Source organism: Podarcis muralis, chromosome 15 (assembly GCF_964188315.1).
Source record: "Podarcis muralis chromosome 15, rPodMur119.hap1.1, whole genome shotgun sequence".
Classification (NCBI taxonomy): Eukaryota; Metazoa; Chordata; class Lepidosauria; order Squamata; family Lacertidae; genus Podarcis; species Podarcis muralis.
In genome coordinates, this window is record NC_135669.1 from 43,418,814 (window position 1) to 43,440,005 (window position 21,192).

The 21,192-nt window shown below is 49.9% G+C and overlaps 1 protein-coding gene across 2 annotated transcripts in view; it reads left to right on the forward strand.

Moving 5' to 3' along the window:
- Positions 1–21,192, forward strand: part of SSH2 (slingshot protein phosphatase 2) — a 126,462-nt gene that overhangs the window by 24,619 nt on the left and 80,651 nt on the right. Inside the window, exon 2 of one of the 2 annotated variants that reach the window (XM_077919438.1) lies at positions 21,077–21,120. The exons of the other annotated variant lie outside the window; for it this stretch is intronic. Coding sequence (XP_077775564.1) covers positions 21,077–21,120 — 44 coding nt within the window. The remainder of the gene's footprint in view (positions 1–21,076; positions 21,121–21,192) is intronic. 2 annotated transcript variants of the gene reach the window in all.

Consider the following 21,192-nt stretch of genomic DNA (forward strand, 5'->3'; position numbering starts at 1 on the left):
TCAAGAATAAAACCAATTCAAATGTCAAGGAAAATTTTCAGATCCTTCTCTAAGTGACTTTTTGCTTTCCCCAGTTGCCAACGTGGCATCCAGAGATTTCCACATGGTCACAGTTGGATCCACGCCAGCCACAAAATGCTCCTGGCACCTGGCTAATTTCAAACACTGGTCTGACTCGGCATGAGGCAGCTTTTATGTTCCTGTGGTTTTTGATAGCAATAATGCAGTAACACCGGAGAAGTGATTGATTCCTTCGTTGCAGGCAGTTGGTCTAGATTACCGTTGGATCTACAATTCAATGATTCGAAGTTTCAACCGAGGGACAGAAGCCGGCTTTGTCTTCCTCCCTCCCTCGCTCCAAGGGAGTTTCTGCTACGTCATCCAAAAATTAATTTTAACAGGGAAGGCTCCTTTTGGGGTAGAAAGGGGACAGCAGCTCTTTGCAGAGGAGCGGGGAATAGAAACTAACCAGCTGCGCTTCCTCCAAAGACCTGGCCGGGGCATCGTCATCAGCACTCATTGGCTAACACTCTAGCTGTCAAGCGGTGGTTGACCTTCCCTTCCATCTCTTCTCCTTCCCTTTGAGGAAAGAGGATCTGAAAGATTCTGAAACTCAGAATTAGGAACTTAGGAAGCTGCCTGATGCCTAGTCGGACCACTAGCCCACCTAGTTCCATACTGTGTACACCAGGGGTCAACAAATTTTTCAGCAGGGGTCTGGTCCACTGTCCCTCAGACCTTGTGGGGGGCCGGACTATATTTTTTTGGGGGGAAATGAAAAAATTCCTTTGCCCCACAAATAACCCAGAGATGCATTTTAAATAAAAGCACACATTCCACTCATGTAAAAACATGCTGATTCCCGGACCATCTGTGGGCCAGATTTCGGTGGCGATTGGACCGGATCCGGCCCCCAGGCCTTAGTTTGCCTACCCAAACTAAGCAGTTCTTCTGGGTCTCAGGTGGGGAGTCTTTCCCAGTGGCCACCAGATGTCCCAGTGGGAAGTCTGAAACCGGGATCGGAATACGAGAGCACCCTGCCCTCCTGTGGCTTCCAGCAGATGGCCAGGAGCCATCGATAGTCCTCTGCTCCTCCATGAATTTGTCTAATTCTCTCCTAAAGCCATCCAAGTTGGTGGCCGTCACTGGATCTTGTGGGAGGGAGTTCCACAGTTTAACTTTGCGCTGGGTGAAGAAGGACTTTCTTTTACTGGTTCCTTGGCAGACGGCAACAAAGCCACCCACTTTCTCTTTCCTCCTCTGCTCACTTTCTCCGCCTGAACTCCGAGGTGGGCAGGGCAGGGCTCCTCCCTTCAGCGCTTGCCCTGACTCGCCAAGGATCACCATATTATTGTCAGCTCTTCAGACATAACGAGGAGTTTCCCTAAATTGAGGCACTAAAGCTAAAAATGAGGCTGTTCTGGAGGAAAACAGAAGGGCTGGGATGAGCGGGGTGTGTGTATGTGTGTGTGTGTCCTGCAGTTTTTATGTTGGAGGGGTTGCTGCCAGTGGCGGGAAATTTGGTTGGTAACCCTGGTATCGAAACAAACACCTCTTATTCTTTATTTATTTGTTGTATTTACAGTGGTACCTCGGGTTACATACGCTTCAAGTTACATACCTTCAGGTTACAGACTCCGCTAACCCAGAGATAGTACCTCGGGTTAAGAACTTTGCTTCAGGATGAGAACAGAAATCGTGCTCCAGCAGCATGGCAGCAGCAGGAGGCCCCATTAGCTAAAGTGGTGCTTCAGGTTAAGAACAGTTTCAGGTTAAGAACGGAGCTCCAGAACGAATTAAGTACTTCACCCGAGGTACCACTGTACATCTCACCTTCCCGACCAAAGATCTCAAGGGGGCATACATGGTTATCCCCCTTCCCTTAAATCCCCACAACAGCCCTGTGAGGTAGGTCAGGCTGAGAGGCAGTGAGCCATTGGCCTGATCCAGCAGCCTCTTAGATTCTTATCCCATAAATTCCTAATGCAATCCTGCACCGTTTCGGACTGCAAATATTCTGGGTCGTGGGGTGTGTGTGTTTTCCTCCTTTGTTGGACTGTAGCCCTTCTAGACAGTTTGGGGATTTCAGTGCTGATCTCCCAGGCCCTGGCCCCACACCTTTAAACCACCATATGCCACACGGGTTCTTAACTGCCCATGTTTAAATCACTGGGCATTAAAACAACACACGTCCAAGGTGCGTTGCTCTTTGATGCTTTGACGGAACTACAGTACTTTGTTTTTTTTAATTACTTGGGAAGCGGAAATAAATACGTGCATCTTGCCTTCAGTTTGCAAGGGTCAAAGTTCCCCCTTAGCCTCTTGAGAATTGCAGCTTCTTGGGATTGCAAGGTATAGTTTTACTGCTCGTTTGTTTGTTTGTTTTGGGCAGTGAGTGTTTTCCGTGCCGTGGCTGCCTTGCCAAGTGCATTGGATGTCTGGGAAACGCTACCTTTGGACCCAGCCCAGAGACAATCGGATCCGTGGGCCAAGGAAGTGGCGCTTCTCCCCTCCACTCACGCACTTTAAATCCGCACCCTAACTTGTCGTTCTCGTTATCAACTGGTGCTGGGAACACCCAACGTCAAGTGTGTGATCGACTGTCACAACCTACTTGGCACATGGCCATTCATTTCCCTCTCTCCTCCCCTAATGCTTTGTTAACGTGCTTTATGGACGGAGGGTCTTTTCAAAAAACGGGGAAATGATGAGCGAGGTAAACACTCTCTTTAAACCCACCGCCTTATTAAGTGGAGGTTCTTCCAGGAGGCCTGGGACTACGATCTTTTCTTTTTTAAGCAACTGTCTATGTTGGTTTCAGGGCCACCGCAATGTTTGCAGGTGTCTTTTAAGCAAGAAGTAGCCAAAGACCCCGGAAGTTGATAGGTGTTCAGTCAAAACTGGAGAGCCACAAATTATTTCTGTCTTTTAATTCATTCGTTTATTACTCGCCCTTCGCCCTAAGGCCCCAGTGGCAAAGTTGCAGCTTCTGGGACTTTTTGGTTTGGAGAAAAGGCGAGGTAGAGGCCACATGATAGAAGTTTACAAAATTATGCATGGCATGCAGAGTGTGGAGAGAGAAAAGCTTTTCTCCCTGTCTCATAAAGTTAGGAGCCATGGATATCCAATGAAGGTGAGCAGTGGAAGATTCAGGACAAGTTAAAGAAAGGACGCAGAGCATAGTTAAACTGTGGAACTCACTGCCACAAGAGGCAGGGGTGGCCACTAACTTGGATGGCTTTAAAAGAGGGTAAGACAAATTCATGCAGGAGGAGAGGATTATCGAGGTCCGCTAGCCACGATGGCTACAATGTGTGAGTGCCTGGAGGCAGTTGGAGGATGGATGGCGGCTAATGGATTGAGGTTGAATCCTGACAAGACAGAAGTACTGTTCTTGGGGGACAGGAGGCAGGCAGGTGTGGAGGACTCCCTGGTCCTGAATGGGGTAACTGTGCCCCTGAAGGACCAGGTGCACAGCCTGGGAGTCATTTTGGACTCAGAGCTGTCCATGGAGGCGCAGGTCAATTCTGTGTCCAGGGCAGTTGTCTGCCAGCTCCATCTGGTACGCAGGCTGAGACCCTACCTGCCCGCAGACTGTCTTGCCAGAGTGGTGCATGCTCTAGTTATCTCCCACTTGGACTACTGCAATGTGCTCTACGTGGGGCTACCTTTGAAGGTGACCCGGAAACTGCAATTAATCCAGAATGCGGAAGCTAGACTGGAGACTGGAGGCGGCTGCCGAGACCACCTAACACCGGTCTTGAAAGACCTACAGTACATTGGCTCCCAGTACGTTTCCGAGCACAATTCAAAGTGTTGGTGCTGACCTTTCAAGCCCTAAATGGCTTCGGTCCAGTATACCTGAAGGAGCGTCTCCACCCCCATCGTTCTGCCCGGACACTGAGATCCAGTGCTGAGGGTCTTCTGGCGGTTCCCACATTGCGAGAAGCAAAGCTACAGGGAACCAGGCAGAGGGCCTTCTCGGTAGTGGCACCTGCCCTGTGGAACACCCTCCCTCCAGATGTCAAAGAGATAAACAACTACCTAACATTTAGAAGACATCTGAAGGCAGCCCTGTTCAGGGAAGTTTTTAATGTGTGCCATTTTAATGTATTTTTAATCTTTGTTGGAAGCTGCCCGGAGTGGCTGGGGAAACCCAGCCAGATGGGCGAGGTACAAATAATAAATTATTATTATTATTATTATTATTATTATTATTATTATTATTATTATGCTTCTGAATGCCAGTTGTTGGAAACTGCAGGAGGGGGTAGCTGCTCTTGTGCCCAGGTCCTGCTTGCTGGTTTCCTGTAGTGGCATCTGGTTGGCCACTGTGAGAACAGGATGCCAGTCCCGGTGGGCCCCCATTGGCCTGATCCAGCTGCAGCCAGACTCTCCTGATGCTCTTAAACAGGCTGGTATGCCTTAAAGTTGTCGTGCGACTGTAACGCATGATGGCGCAAACTGTTGAATGCCAGCCTTCTCACCCCTCCCCCCCGCTCTCCCCCATATGACTTTGGCTGCTCCAGGAGGTAACGGCATTCAAAAATGGCTCATAATTGGAATGAACTGCAGCATGTGCATAATTGAGTGCCGATTTGCATAATGTGACTCATTAGCATACTTTCTTGGCAGCAGGATGTTGGCCGGCTCCGCGCAGTGTGCTCATTTGGCTCCAGTGCTTCCCTGGGACTAGAAACCTTGAACTGGAATTTTTGCAAAAAACGCAACAGCGTGGCAGCAGAAGGCGCCTGGGTTAGGCCCACCCCTGGCGCTTGTTTAGCGCTAGTGCTTCTCTGGGACTAGATCCTTGAATTTGATTTTAAAAGAACAACAGCAGCCGGATGGCAGGAGGTGCCCAGTTAGGCCCACCCACAAGTGAGATCCTTTTGCTGCTGTTCTCTGCCTCCAACTCATTTTATCCTTCTGTGACACAGCGGTGGGATGTCAGACTGTAGGAGCAAAACAGCCCAGGTTCAAACCCTCCACTCAGCCCTGAAGCTTCCTGGGTGACCTTGGGCTGGTCACTATCTCTCAGCCGAACCTACCTTGCAGGGTTGTTGTGAAGGTAAAATGGGAGAGAACAGTTTGCACTTGCCTTGAGCGCCTTGTGATTGGGGGGGGGGCAGGGAATAGGATGTTAAATGAAAGGGGTGGGGAATGGGATGTTAAATAAGCAAATCTTTTTGTGGCATATGCTTCCCATGGGTTAGATCCAGGTCTGGCTCTGGAGGCAAACAACCTACTACTGCTGCTGTTCCCTCCCTCAGATTCAAGCTCATTGCCAGAGTAGGTCCCAGTGGCACCCCTAAAACAGGTTTTTTGTGGGGCGCAGGCTTTTGTTGGAGGGGCAGAACCTCAGATTTGTACTGATTTGTTTTTTATTTGGGGGGACACCTTCCCCCCTGTCCCCCTTGGCTACTTTCATGGTGGGGTGTCGAACAGAAGTAGCTCTCCAGAAGTTGCTGGACCCCCAATTCTGATCATTCTCGCAGCCTTCATGGCATGATGGGAGTTGTAGTCCAGCAACCCCTGGAGGCCCACTGATGCCCCACACTCCTGGTGTAGCCCAGTGGACCCAGCTTCCTATCTTCCCTGAGCATGCTGGACCTAGAAGCCCTCAGACGTGCTGCGGGGGGGGGGGTGTCGGTCTTTGATTTGGCCACCTATAGGGAAAGCTTGCTTCTGCCCCCACAGATACAGAATCCCAAGAAATGGAAGGGAATAATCCAGACTGATCGCTACCCCCCAACCCCCCCCCCCACTCCTCATAACAACATATATGTAATTTACTGAATCAAAAGGATGTTTTATACTGATGTTGCACGCTACCTAGATGCTCTTTGAGTGACAGATAAATATATTTAATGTGTCCCTGTGTGTTTTGGGAGGTTCTAGAGAAGGCTTTAAATGGATTAGCCACACAGCGAAAGTGGAGACGCTTATAGATTTAAGAAACTAGAGTCGACCGGTGAAGGCCGATTAAAGGCTTGACAGAAGAGAGAGAACTCCTTCTAAGCTGCCTGGCATGTTAAAAGGCAGGTTTATGCGGCCCTCTTGTCAGGGCAAGAAGTCTGCACCTTGGTCCGTCCGTCACTCCCACCCCTGAAAACACATTTTATCAGTTCCTTCCAGCCAAGAGTGCACCATGTTGTAGTCACTGGCTTTTGAAAGCATTTGGGAAATGGAGGCCGGGTACTGCGCTCCCTTCCCCTGCCAAAAGGCTGTTTAAGCTGTGATAGTTTAGTAGAACTTCCATGTAAGGGGGCAGTCTGTCTTGGAGCACCAGGCGTCAGAGCCTCTCGCCTCCACACTTTTTTGGCAGGCTTCCTGAAGTCATCCAGCTTGGTCCAGCAGGGCTGTTAATTGCATTTATAAACTGAAGATAGAGTATCTCCCTTTGCCTCAACTTGAATTGCCTTTGGCCATCAACGGGCTGAGAGAGTTTTCGTTTCGTCTGTTTCTTTTGGACCCGCTAGGTCAGTGGTTCCCAAACCTTTTCTGGCCATTACCCCTTTGGCCCGTGAACTTCATCCCCAGTGCCACCTCCCCTATAAATGAGCATTATTCAGAACAGCGGTTTGCACGACCCACTGTGGAAGGCATTAACACGATAAAATTCAAAACAGTAACAATTAATTGCACATTTGTTCAAAATCCAGTTAGAACATACTTAGTTTAATTCAGCAAAAGTGATGATCCAGTGATACCAGCTTTTCAGAGTCTGGTAGTCATCTACACCTCTGCCACCCCCTTGCCTCTTAGGGAATCCCGTTGCCCCCCAGGGGTGCTGCCACCCACTTTGGGAACCCACTTAGATCAATAAGCAGCCTGTTTCTCTCTCTCAAGCCCTCTCCAGGTAACTTGTTCATTGTTCCTTCATCTGGAATTGCTTGCACACAGCTAAAGTGGAGGTGGGTTTATGAGCCCTGAGACTTGGAAAATGCTATAGTTCTGTCTGTCTGTTTTTAAAAAGAGAGACGCCTTTTTAAAGTCCTTCCCGTGCCTTTGATTTTCTCTTGCTTGCTGTATAGATCGTGAATTGGCAAGGCACGGGAGCTTGCTGGTGTCCGCTTGGTGACATAACGAGAACATCTGGTTTCGGTGGGGCATCGTCTTGTTTTCTTTGCCCCCACCCTGCGCCCCCTCAGCCCCACGTCAGCGCTCATCCCCTCCGCCGAGCTGATGTCGTCAAAGAGCGTCCAAATCCCCATGTAGATTACGGGATTTGCAAGAGAGGACTCCACTGACGGAGATCTGCTACTGAGGAGGCCTGTGAACTTGAGAATGGCTGGCCTGCCAGGATGCGTGCAATTGGGGGGGGGGACAGATGGCATAGTGGCAGGTGGGGCTAGGAGAGGGTCCCTCCCCCTGCCGTGTGCCCACCCCACCCCTCAGGGACACTGGAGATAAGAAGGCTTGGCATACCCTGAGGGACTCTCTGAATCCAGTTTTGTTCTGCAGTTGGAACAATGGGATTCTCTCTCCCTCTCTCTGCCTCAGTCTGTGCTGCTTGAAGGAGAACAGCCAGCCACAAATTGTCACTTCCCACCGCTGTGTTAGGAGGTGAGGATTGGTGTACACCCTCCAGCTCCTGCTGCTGCCTTTTGTATACAGTCGTACCTTGGATCCCGAACGCCTTCCGAGTCAAATGTTTGGCTCCCGAACGCTGCAAACCCTGAAGTGACTCTTCCGGTTTGCGAACGTTCTTTGGAACCCGAACATCCGACGCGGCTTCTGCAGCTTCCAATTGGCTGCATTAGCTTCCTGCAGCCTATCGGAAGCTGCGCCTTGGTTTCCGAACGTTTTGGAAGTCGAACGGATTTACGGAATGGATTCCGTTTGACTTCCAAGGCACCAAGGAATTAAGTACAGTGGTACCTCGGGTTAAGTACTTAATTCGTTCCGGAGGTCCATTCTTAACCTGAAACTGTTCTTAACCTGAAGCACCACTTTAGCTAATGGGGCCTCCTGCTGCCGCCGCGCCGCCGGAGCACGATTTCTGTTCTCATCCTGAAGCAAAGTTCTTAACCCGAGGTAATATTTCTGGGTTAGTGGAGTCTGTAACCTGAAGCGTATGTAACACAAGGTACCACTGTACTTAACCCGAGGTACCACTGTATTCGCTTTAAGCGGGGAGGGTGGTCAGGGAACAAAGGCATGCAGGGCCTGCAGCAAAATGTTGTAGCGCGTCCTTGCCAGCCCCGCAAAAAGGAGTGTTCCTGGTCAGGTCAGCCTTCTCCGTGTGTCCTCCTCCAGGGGACCACAAGCTGTATAAAACCATGGAAATCTGCAGGAAGGCCCGTCGGTTGCTGGTAGAACATCTGCCTTGCATCATGCAGAACGCCCTAGGTCCAATCCTGGCATCTCCAGGTAGGACTGGTGTGTGGCACGGGAGTGGGGGCAGACTCCCTGTCTGAACTCCCGTGAAGTGCTGCCAGCCAGTGTAGACAGTACTGAGCTGGATGAACCAATGGTCTGACTCAATATAAGGCAGCTTTCTATGTACTCTCCCCGCCCCCTCCCTGCTGCTTTCTGGCTTTATTTTGGGACACTTCCTATATTCTGTAGCTCCTGAGGACGCTCAGTCTTCACTGCACTGGGCTGCAGAGAGGCAAAAACTACACCTGGAAACTCTGGGATTCCCCGAAACTTGCTAATAACCTCCCTCTTATTTTCTCAGCAGCCGTAATTTGACTCTGTTTCCTTTGGCACTCGCCACCTGCGTGTGGTATTAGAGGGAGCCTCGTAAGTTGGGAAGAAGCCAGGCCTCCGCTGTGGACTCGGGAGGTGGCCGTGGGCATCGGAAGCCCCGCTGGATCTGGCCCAAAGATCCAGTTTCTGTTTCCCACCGTGGGAAGGAGCCCGCCAGCCCAGGCATCAGAGGAAGCTGCCCTCTCCTGCTGTGGCACCTCACCACCTCCTTCCCAGTGCCCTGCTGCTTCTGAACCAGGATCCTGCATATATACCCCTTGCAGAAGTTGGCAGAAAACCCAGCTTCCTGGAAGACAAGGCCTGTCGCTTCTCTTTCAAGGAAGCCAACTTTCTAGTCCTTGTGCTGCAAATATAAGCTGGAAGTCACGTGGGTCGTGCAGACAGGTGGCTGGGCAAGGTTTTTGGGTTCTGAGCTCAGGCAGGGCTGTTCTTAGGCCAAATGGGACCCCGGGGGAAGAATATCCTGAGTGCGCCCACATCCTTCCCATTGTTCAGCTTTGGGAAATGGTGGCGCAAGCCTTGCTTGCGACTGAAGACGGCGGCCTGGGCGATTAAGCAAGAGCTTCGCGGAAGATGTGGCTTCTGAAAAGGAAATCATAAAACATTCTCCTTTAGATGTGGTTGGAGAGAAACAGTTTGCCAAGTCAGTCTCTCTCTCTCTTCCCTCTTCCCTCCCACTGTGACTTTCCTCCGCTGTCTATCCTGGAGAACAAGCTCGTCATTTTTCCTTTGTACGTTGATGGTGCTGAGACATATGAACCTAGGAAGCTGCCTTATATGAGTCAGGCCGTTGGTTCATCTAGCTCAGTGTTGTCTACACGGACTGGCAGCAGCTCTCCAGGGTTTCAAGGTGGCAGGGATGGGATGCCGTTGGGGATTGAACCAAGGACCCTCTGCGTGGAAGGCAAGAGCTCTCTCTCAGAGAGAGGTGGATGTGCTTTTGTCTGCTTCCATGCATGTATTGCCCATGGTCAAGTTGTGTGTTATTGGGGAAGTGACATAGCTCAGTGGTAGAGAATCTGCCTTGCAAGCTGAACATCCCAAATTCAGTCTCCAGCAGTGTCTCCAGGTGAAGGATTGGGAAGGACCCCCTGCCTGAAACCCTGAAGAATGCTGAGCTACATGGACCAATGGGTATAAGGCAACTCCCATCTATCTATCTATCTATCTATCTATCTATCTATCTATCTATCTATCTATCTATCTATCTATCATCTATCTATCATCTATCTATCTATCTATCTTGGTTGCTTTCTCTTGCCAAAGGCAACTGGAAACAACTTGTAACAAGACAGACAAACAAAACCCCACATGTTGTTGTTGTTTAGTCGTTTAGTCGTGTCCGACTCTTCGTGACCCCATGGACCAGAGCATGCCAGGCACCTCTGTCCTCCACTACTTCCTGCAGTTTGGTCAAACTCATGCTGCTAACCTCGAAAACACTATCCAACCATCTCGTCCTCTGTCTCCCCCTTCTCCTTGTGCCCTCCATCTTTCCCAGCATCAGTGTCTTCTCCAGGGAGTCTTCTCTTCTCATGAGGTGGCCAAAGTACTGGAGTCTCAGCTTCACGATCTGTCCTTCCAATGAGCACTCAGGGCTGATTTCCTTCAGAATGGAGAGGTTTGATCTTCTTGCAGTCCAGGGGACTCTCAAGAGTCTCCTCCAGCACCAGAATTCAAAAGCATCAATTCTTCGGTGAAACCCCACATAGATACATTAAAACAAAAACAAACAAACCTTAATACATGAAACAAACAAACCTTAATACATGAAAAATACATGAAAAATACATGAAAAACACCCCACCCACTCTAAGATGCCACAGATAGTTAGGGGCCAAAGGCCTGGTTAAAGTGGAAAGAATTGCCTGGCACCTAAGATTTATAATGGTGGTACCAGGCAGGCCTCCCTGGAGAGAGCATTCTACAAGCAGGGAGCCACAGCAGAAAAGGCCCTTTCTTGTGTTGCCACCCTCCAGACCTCTCATGGAGGAGGCACACAAAGAAGGGCCTCCAATGATGATTGCAGGGTCTGGGTCAGTTCATATGAGGAGAGGTGGCCCTTAATGAATTGGGGTCCTGAGCCTTGTAAGGCTTTATAGCTCAAAACCAGCACTCTGAATTGGGCCCAGAAACTGTTTGGTGACCACTGCAGGCAGGCTAGGCTCAAACTGTCTCCCCCCAGTGAGCAACCTGGCCACTGAATTCTGCACCAGCTGAAGTCTCCAAACGGTCTTCAAAGGCCAGGCTCCATTTAGCAAGATCAGGACCACCCATGGCTCACGATGTGGCATGAGAGCTGTGTGTCAAAATCTTCGATGGGCTTCTCTCACTGGAGGAGAAGGCTTTCGATGTCCTCCAGCCATAACGGCTGTGCTGTACCTCCACTGCTGGAGGCAATATTGTTTCCATATACCAGCTGCTGGAAATCTCAGGAATGGGGAAGGCTCTTGTGCACGGATCCTTCTTGTTGGTTTCCCATTGGGGCACCTGGTCAGCCACTGGGAGAAAAGGATGCTGGACTAGATGGGCCCCTTTTGGCCCGTCTTACATCCTTACGGTGTGTTGCTGGCTCACTGTTTTGATGTGCTCTCGAGGGCCAAACAGCCAGCCCCTCCTCTGTTGCCCTAGCAAATAAAAACCAGCTGCCTGGCTGCTCAGAGGGCTTTTTGTTTTGCTGCCACCTCCTTGTTCGCCCGAAAGGGTTGGGCTCTCTCAGAATCGCACACCTTTCTTTAAATACCTTCTGCTCTCTGCTGGGGTCCTGCCACTCCATCTAGGCAATTCTCTAGCCAGCGGTTGCCTGGATACCTTCCTCTCCTTGTTAACCCAGCAAAACTAGGTAACAATTTACTGCCTTTAATTACACCGTTAGAATCGCCAGGGTGAGATTTTTAACAACTGGGGAAAAAACCTGACTGTTTCCTCACACTGCGCTGCTGCTGCTGCGTCCTGCGCTCCCTTGTTCCCACCCTCAGCGAAATGCCGTGGTGTGGATCTCTCGTCCATCCTACGCCCGTCCCTGATGGAGCTGGACACTTTCCACCAGTTCCCCAAAATATCACAGGAACATCGGAAGCTGCCTTAGACTGAGTCAGAGCACAATTAGACTTTTGTTCATTCCATGATTTTCCCTTTCCCTTCTCTAACCGCATAAAGCCATCTTCTTTTCTTTTGAAAGCAGATTTGTTCTAGGGTGACATGATTTTAGTAGAACCATGCAGTTGGAAGGGACCCCAAGGGTCATCCATTCCAACCCCCTTCAATGCAAAAATCTCAAGTAAAGTATACAAGAAAGATGGCCCTCTGACCCCTGCTTAAAAACCTTCAAGGAGGGAGAGTCTACCGCCTCACGTGGGAGACCGTTCCGCTGTTGAACAGATCTTACTGTCAGAAAGTTCTTCCTGATGTTGATTCAGAATCTCCTTTCTTGTTACTGGAAGCCGTTGGTTCGGGTCCTACCCTTTAGACCAGGGGTCAGCAAACTTTTTCAGCAGGGGACCGGTCCACTGTCCCTCAGACCTTGTGGGGGGCCGGACTATATTTTTGAGGGGGAAATGAAAAAATTCCTATGCCCCACAAATAACCCAGAGATGCATTTTAAATAAAAGCACACATTCTACTCATGTAAAAACATGCTGATTCCCGGACCGTCCGCTGGCTGGATTGAGAAGGCGATTGGGCCAGATCCGGCCCCCGGGCCTTAGTTTGCCTACCCATGCTCTAGAGCAGGAGAAAATGAGCTTGTTGCCTCTTCCACATGAAAGCCCTTGAGATATTGGAAGATGGCTCTCGTATCTCCCCCAAGTCTCTACTTTACCAGACTAAACAAACTCCTTCAACCGTTCCTCATCTGGCCCGGTTTCCAGACCCTTGATCATCTTGGTTGACCACCTCTGCACGCTTTCCAACTTGTCCATATCCTCCTTAAATTGTGGCTCCCAGAACTAGACACAGGTGTGGCCTGACCAAGGCAGAATAGAGTGCGACTATTACTTCCCTCGATTGGGACACTGTGCTTCTGTTGATATATATTGCCCAAACCTATGTTTTACGGTTTACAATTGAATCTCCCCCATGAAGCATCTCACAGGCACTCTTACAATCCCAGCACCCCTTTGGGAACGACGGTCTTAGAGGAAGTTCTTTCTGCACTTATTAAATGGGATTCTGGGTTCTGGAAATGGCAATCCGTTTGTGTTTGCGTGTTTAATAGAGAGGGAGATAGGAATGAAAGTCATTAAGATCAGAAAGGTTTCTTCCGTTGCTTCAAAGTTTTTAGCTCTGATGGCTGAAAGCAAAAAAATAGTGCAGCCCCTGCATGAAAGAGAAAATGCCCCCGTTGACAGAGCAGTCTTCTTTGTTACATCTCTGCGACAGGCGGGACTCTGCATCGTTGACCTTAATATGCTAATTTGTGGCACAACGTAGTAACAAAGAGTGCGTTGGCGGTCAGCGAGTGCGGCCAGCTGTCGTTCTTTTTGTGTGTGTGTGTGTGACCTGCATAGGGTATCAGCAAAGTGTGTCACGTACTGGGAGAAGTTGGAGACTGGAAGGTCTGGGAAGCTGTGGCAAAGGATGGGTTGGGTATTCATGAATCATCTAAAGATTCTGGGTTCAAAGAGACAGAGAGGCCAGCCCAGCAGGCTGTCAGTCTGAGAAGGAAGGCTCCATTCTCCAAAGCAGGAACTTCAAGGGGAGAGTCCGGCGGGAAGCCGCCAAATTGAAAAGTTATCGAGAGATTTGATTCCATCCCCTTGGGGCATGAATAAGGACGGCAGTTTCCTCTCTCACCACGACAGGCAATAATGAACTTGACAGCGCTAGGATGGTTGTGTCAGTCACCCCTTTGCTGCTGTCATGTGTGTTCGTTGAATTGCCATTTGGCACACCCTACATTGTTTGCAACTCCCCCCTCTTTATCACTGTATGTAATGGGCACGCTTAAGGAATTTGATCTTGGCAAATCCAGTCGCAGGCTGACCCGCTTCGTACCTCGTCGGCTTGGTTTCCCACCGGCTTTCAGCCTTCCCCAAACGTTCCAGTGCCATTTCCAAAATAGTTGCAATTCTGAGAGAGAATAGAAATGGCACTGTTTGGCTAATTCATTCCCGTAGCTGGGGCAAGAAACCCTCCTCCTGATGCATGCCCACAGCAGTCAAAATCAAATTTCTCTCAAATTTTAATCCACACTGGACTTTCCCCTTGGAACGGAGATGGCTTTAAAAGGATATTAGACAAATTCATGGAGACTGCTATTAGTAGCTACTAAGCCCGATGGCTCTGGTTTGCCTCCGCTTCCTGGGAATAGCAGGAGGGGAGTGCTGTTGCTCTCAGGTTCTGGTTTTCCAGAAGAGGCAACCAGTTGCCCATAGTGAGAGTGGGATGCCAAGCACACCTCCAACCAGCTGCAGCCATTGGCTCCAAAACATCTGCAGGCCAGCAGGAGGGCACAATGCACCCTCTGCTAACGTTCAGGGTGTCTGTGTGTGGACACGGTAGGAAGAGACTGCTGTATCCCGGTTTCCAGCTGTGGGTTGCACAACTTGCCTTGAAAACTCCCGGGCGAACTTCCCGCTGCTTCTCTGGCCTGGGAGAGTACAGGGGGAGTCAGTTTGGTCCCTTGGCTGCCCTCCTTCCTGTGGGCTGGCTACGGTCCTTGCGGTGTGAACTTGGGACTGTGGCTTATGTTTCAGCACTGGAAGCAAGGACCTCTCAGAGGTTTCTGGTGGTTTTTCAGGAATCCAAGCCCCACACAACCCACCGGCCAAAACATCTAATTTACGCATACCCCAAAAAGTTGTTTGTGTGTATGTTAAATCCCTTTTCGGCCCACCCTTATTTTCCTTCGTCCTGGGCAGTGTTCAAAGCGGCTCTTGTTTCAGCAGGGTGGTACTTCAAATGGTTGGGCGTCAGGCAGCAATACTTTTTTGTGTAAGCGGTTAGAGTGCTGGAATAGGGACCTAGGAGACCAGGGTTCAAATGATCCTCGCTCAGCTCTGACTCAGCTCTCCCCACTGGGTGACTTTGGGCCAGCCACTGCCTCTCTCCGCCCCGGCCTACCTCACAGGGAGGGCAGGAGAATTGTGTCTGCCACACTTGAGCTCTTTGGAGAAAAGGTTTTGCTATAAACAGTGCTTTTTCCTGGGAAAAGGTGGTGGAACTCACCACAAAATTTGTTTGTTTATTGCGGGCTCAGTTGCAGTGCCGTCACCCCCCCCCCCTTGGCAGTTACTAAATGGAAGTTGTGATTAATAAACTCAGGCAGACAATGATCTGGATTAGAAATGGCCACAACTTTATTGATTACAGATATAAGTGGGTTTTTGGCTCAGGCGAAAGAATCAATGATTCCATTTTAAAAAGGTAAGGGAACTCAGTTCCCCCAAGTTCCAGCTCAGAAAACCCCCTGGGTATAAATGCAGTAGCAGTGATAGTAGTAATACAGATAGTATAATATGGAGGTGCCAATTGGGTAGCATATTTATTTCACGAAACTGAGTATAAAAAACAACCCTAAAATAAGTTTATAAAAAATGATGAAACAATAAAATTTTCTTTAAGAAAAAAAATAGCAGTAATTTAACACTTTGAGAAAGTTTAAGTAATAACAGACTAAAAACAGATTGAGTTCACCTGCAAAGGCCCACTCCTCCATTGTCTCCAGAGACAGACGGATGCCAGCAAACAAAAACAGATTAAAAGTCACACCAGCTTTCCAAACGCCTGCTCTTATTTTGCTCTGCCTTGGGGAAAGGCCATAGCTCACCGGTGGAGCACCTGCTTTGCATGCAAAGAGGTCCACAGCATCTCCCTCCCTATCCCCGGAGAGCCGGCCTTGCTGCCAGTCACTATAGAGAATACTGACACTGTCACCGTCCCGGGTTCCTATTTAAACCAGCCTTTCGTTCAGAGCCATGAGGACTAGGACCTTGTTTTGCTTTTAGTGCAAGGGCCGCAGTTCGATTTCCCAGCAGCATCTCTGGGTGTGGGGCTGGACACTTCTCCTGTCTGACTGCTGCTGCCAGTCCATGTAAATAATGCTGAGTTATCTGCCCAGTGTTCCATTGATAATTCGTTTCCGAATCAAGGGCATCTTCTTTAACCCCCTCCCTCCCAACCGAATGAGAAAGCAGGTGAGGATTGACACAAGGGTCTCCTTCCCCAGACTCCTCTGCCCTCCCTGTTGTCTCTGCTTCCCTCTAGTGGTGTAACCTGAAATTGCACTCCAAGGCTTGGCCATTTTTCAGTTTAGGGAATTTATGAGCTTTGCTTCAACCTTACGGTTGGTGCTGTGGGGATAAGGTGGCACGTTCAGAAAGGATTGTCTTGGAAAGGAAACTTAGGGTGCTGCCCTATGTCAGGTGAGTGGTCAGTGGTCCATCCGGGCCAGTATTGTAGACGTTGGTTGGCAGCAGCTGCATGCCAAGGTCTCAGGCTTAGAAGGGTCGTTCCCAGTGTATACAAACTGACCCCCCCAACCCAAACTTGCAGTTGACAATAATTCAACCTGGCAGCAGCACTGCGGGGGTCTGGACTAAATGACCCTTTGAGTCCTCCTGCAATTCTGGGATTCTGTACCTTCTGCATTCAAAAAACACCTGTCAGGGGGAGAGATGGGGAGATGGGGACATTTCGGCTCTGCTGAAAGACCAGGAGGGCGAGAACAACTTCTCCCTACGCCCTTTCTTCACACTACATGCATTGTTTTATATTAAAGGTAAAGGGACCCCTGACCATTATGTCCAGTCGTGACCGACTCTGGGGTTGCGGTGCTCATCTCGCTCTATAGGCCGAGGGAGCCGGTGTACAGCTTCCTGGTCATGTGGCCAGCATGACTAAGCCGCTTCTGGCGAGCCAGAGCAGCGCACGGAAACGCCGTTTACCTTCCCGCTGGAGCGGTACCTATTTATCTACTTGTACTGGCATGCTTTCGAACTGCTAGGTTGGCAGGAGCTGGGACCGAGCAACAGGAGCTCACCCCGTCGCGGGGATTCAAACCGCCAACCTTCTGATTGGCAAGCCCTAGGCTCTGTGGTTTAACCCACAGCGCCACCTGCATCCCACATGCCTATTACCCCCCCCAAACCCTAATCTTATTTCTAAATGCAAAAGTCCCAAATGGTGGCACCTTTCCTCGCTTGGGGGGTTTTACCAGCCTCTCACTGGTCATGGCTCCTTTAGGGGAAAGTCTCCAGGAAATTCCAGGCAGGGGACATCTCCCCTTGCACCCGGTCCCCCAACACAGAAGCTTCCCTGCAGGGTGTTCCCCACCTGAAGATGCACCGCCTCCTTCCCCAAAAGCTGACTTGAGACCCTGGAACATAGGGAGTTACTTTATACAGAGACAGACCATTGATCCGTCTTGCACAGTATTGCCCACACTGGCTGGCAGCAGCGCCTCTCCAGGGTTTCAGGCAGGGAGTCTCTCTCTCTCCCAGCCCTCCCTGGAGATGCCCCTGGGGATTGAACCAGCGACCTTCTGCATGCAAAGCAGAGTCTGTGTACCACCAAGCCATGGCTGTTTTCTTCCTGACCTTAAATGGTCACGTTTCCAAATATCTCAAACCTCTCGGCTCCTTGGTGCGGGGAAAAGATGGCGCTTTTCTTATCTTTTCCTGACCTCCGATGACTATCTCTGGCACGTCTTATGTCAAGGCAGTCCTGCTCCTTGAGAGTGTGTCAAGCCCAGATAATTTAAATGCTCGGCATATTCTGTGGCGCGGTCCCATAATTTTTGTCCGGCTCCCAGCCTCTCCTGGCCGTTCCTTTCTGTGGCCAGAGGGCTTGTTGCAAACTCCTGCTCATGTGGCTCCTTGCCTTTTCCAAGGCAGAAGGATGCGGTCCACATACTTGGGATGGCTGAGATGGCCTATAGTCATAGCTGGGGGGGGGGGACAGATGGACTGTGTTTCTTCCCCCTTCCTTCCCCCACACCAATGCTGTTGACTTATCCAGAAGTTTATGTCTTTTAAGGAATCTGATATTACAAAACGTAACGGGCCATACACCTTCTTTTTAAATGCAGTTGTGCCTTAACCCTAAAACTAAAAATTGGGGCAGATGGAACTCTTAAAATAAATAAATTGTAGGAATGCAACAAGGATTGATTGATTGACATCCCACCGTTTTCTACCTCTCATTTAAACCCCACCAAACACCTGTGAGGTAGGCTAGGCTGAGAGATCTGGTGACTGACTCCAGGGTCACCCAGTGAGTTTCATGGCTGTGTGAAGACTTCAACTCTGGTCTCCTAGGTCCTCGCCTGACGCTTTAACCACAGCACCACGCTGATTCTCCATAAAACTGCCTTTTCCCAAACTGGACTGTACTCTCATCAACTCCCAGCCAGCATGACCTGTACAGGCAGCCAAAGGAATGAAAGAATCACAGAACTGTAGAGCTGGAAGCGAAGAAAGAGTGTAGAACTTTGATTTGAAAGTGTTATTTGCACCGGGGGGGGGCGGGGCGGGGGGGGGAGGAGTCGGAGACATCTCTGGGCAGGCTGTTGGGGAGTTGACCTCGCTTCCGATCTTTTGTTTAAGAACATAAGAAGATTCTTCTGGATCAGGCCAGTGGTCCACCTAGTCCAACATCCTGTTCTCTCAGTGGCCAGCCAGATCCCCCAATGGGAATCCCTTTCCTGCTTGAATTCTGCCCCCCCCCCCTTATAAGTACACCCAACCCTGTTATAAGGGGGTGGAACTTATGTACCATCTCTCATTTACAGAACTCATAAAACTCAAAAGCAGTTCAGAATATGCACAAAACCTTTAGAAGCAACAAACGGCAACCATTTAAACATCCAGACTGTTATACGTTCTTGCTTCCACTAAGAGCTTAAGCAAACCATGATTCTGCCAGCCTCCCAGCCACACACACACCCCCCCCCGCAAGCCATCTCTGTTTGGCCACCAGCTAGCATGAATTTTAAAAAGGATTAGACAATTTTTTGGTGAAGAAGCTGACAATAGCTCCTAGACACAATTGCTACGTTCTCTCCAGATTCCGGCTATCACAATTGGGGTGGTGGAGCACTGCCCTTAGCCTCGGCTCCTGCCTGCGGGGGCTTCCTGCGGGGGACACCTGGTTGGCCACTGCGAGGACAGGATGCTGGGCTTGGTGGGCCATGGGCCTGATTCAGCCGCAGGGCTCTTCGGATGTTCTTAAAAGTGGAAGACTGGTGATATGAGCAAGGTGGATTTAGCGGCTTCTCTGCTCTGCTCTGTGGCCTGATGAGGAGAAAAAACCTTCGCCTCCTCTGCCTCTGATGCGTCCCAGAATGCCTTGGGCTGCCGGGCATGCGCTCAGCTGGCAGAACACCCTGACACCTCGTTGTGGGAACTGGGGCTTGGCGGCTCGCAGAGGGAAAGGCACTTGCCCTGCCAAATGCGAGGCCTCGCTGAGCGTCCCTGCCCTATATATTAAAAATTATTTGTTCACACAGTTTTTGACATCTGGGATGTGCTTTTTCTTTGGTTGGGGGAGGGTTAGAGAGGGGGAAAAACAGCCTCACCAGATGTGCCTGGCTGTTCCTCCGCCTTTGGGGAACATTGAAGAGGAAAACGAAACGCACGTTAGATCCGCAGGCTGGTGCCTGGAAGGCTGAACCAGCTGTGGACATCCTGCTCTGGCTGCCAGTTAGTTTCCGGGCTCAATTCAAGGTACTCACATTTGTGTTTAAAGCCCGAAAGGACTCGGGCCCCACATACCTGAAAGGGCACCTCTTTCCCCTTGGGTGCTGAGGTCAGCAGAGGGGGTCTCCTTGGTGGTTGCGCCACCCTCAGAGGCTTGCGGGGTGGCCCAGGGGGAGAGGGCCTTCTCTGTGGTGGCCCCTAAGATGTGGAACTCCCTCCCCACAGCGCTGCGCCAGGCATCTTCCTTATCCAGCTTCCAGAGGTTGCTGGAGACGGGCCTCTTTACCCTGGCTTTGGACACTTGAGGCTGCAGATTTTTAGGACCCACCTTATTTTTGTGATGATTCATTGTTTTAAATTTCTTTTACTATTGTGTCTTGATGCTGTGACCCATCCTGGGACCTTAGGGCGAAGGGCGGGTGATTAATAATAATCATAACTGTGGCTGAAATGCCAGCAGGTACAGACAGGTTTTGCGGCAGTTCTGGAAGACCTTGCTGTTTGCTTGTTTGAAAGAGGGAGGTTTTGGTTTTAGAACAACCACATAGAAGCCCTAGTCAGCCTAAGTCAGGGGTGGAGAGCTGGCTGCCCCAGACCGCGTGGTCCCAGCAGCCAGGGACGATGGAAGCTAGAACGCAGAAACATCTAAAGAGGTGTGGGTGTCCATATAAGCCCCATAATTTGTACGATGGTACAAAGCTGGGGAACATTTTTATCCTTGACCCTGCCCACCGCTAGCATGTGGCCCTCGGAAAGACACTCGTGCTGGAATACGGCCCTCAAACTGAAAAGAAACTGGATGCAATTTCTTTTCCCTACAGAACTAAGTTTGTTCTTCACTCTGCTTGGGGAGTCCAGGCAGGTTTTCACCTTCCGCCCCTTGCTAACTTCAGCATGTCAGGGTTTTGGGGTTTTATTTGTCTCTGTGTTTGCTGAACTTCCTGGGTTTCTTCTGACACCTTTTTATTTCTTCCTCGTGAAAGCATGCTTCGCCCCTTGCGTGCTCTCCTTGGATGGCGGGGGTGGGTGGGATGGATCTTCCCTTCCAGATATTCCCCATACTCTTCCAGCAGTGGCCAGGAGGGGGCATTATAACATTTTGTTGTTATTATTAATCATTTTATTTATTAAAAAATATTTGCATACCACTGTGCCATTAAAAAAAACCATCAAAGTGGTTTACAGCAGTAAAAACATACATTAAAAACCACTAAAAAGTTGAGAACACAACCACTAAACATTGTGGGAGGATATATTCTTAATTGCCTGCATAGGCCTGGCAGTATAAAAAGGGTTTCAGCAAGTGTTTAAAAACTGGCACGGGAGGTGCCTACTAAATCTCTTTTGGCAGAGAGTTCCACCGGGCTGGGCCGGCAACACTAAAAGCTCAATTTCCAATTGTTTTCAAATGAGAACTCGGAAAACGGCCTAAGATGCTCCTGCAGGTGAGCTCAGGGATTGAGCTGAGTTCAGGTGGTCCCTGACCTAAATTGTTCAGAGCTTTGTAAATCGACATAAGAACCTTCCCCCTCTTCTTTTATCCTCTCAACAACCCTGCAAGGTCTAGGTTAAGCTGAGAGAGCTTGATTGGCTCAAATGAGAACTTTGTGAGTGAGGATCTGACGTCAGGTCCTGGTCCAATGCTCTTAACCACAGCAGCACGCTGTCTCTTAATCTTCATAAGCACCTTAATCTCCCTTTTCTCTCCTCTCTTCTGCGTGCAGGAGGCGGACAGCGGGGAAGATGACTGCCGGTTCCAGCCCAGAAGGTATGTCTTGCACCTGTATGCATTTTCTTGTACCGTTTTGGCTGCCCTCGATTGCCGCAGCCCCACAAATAG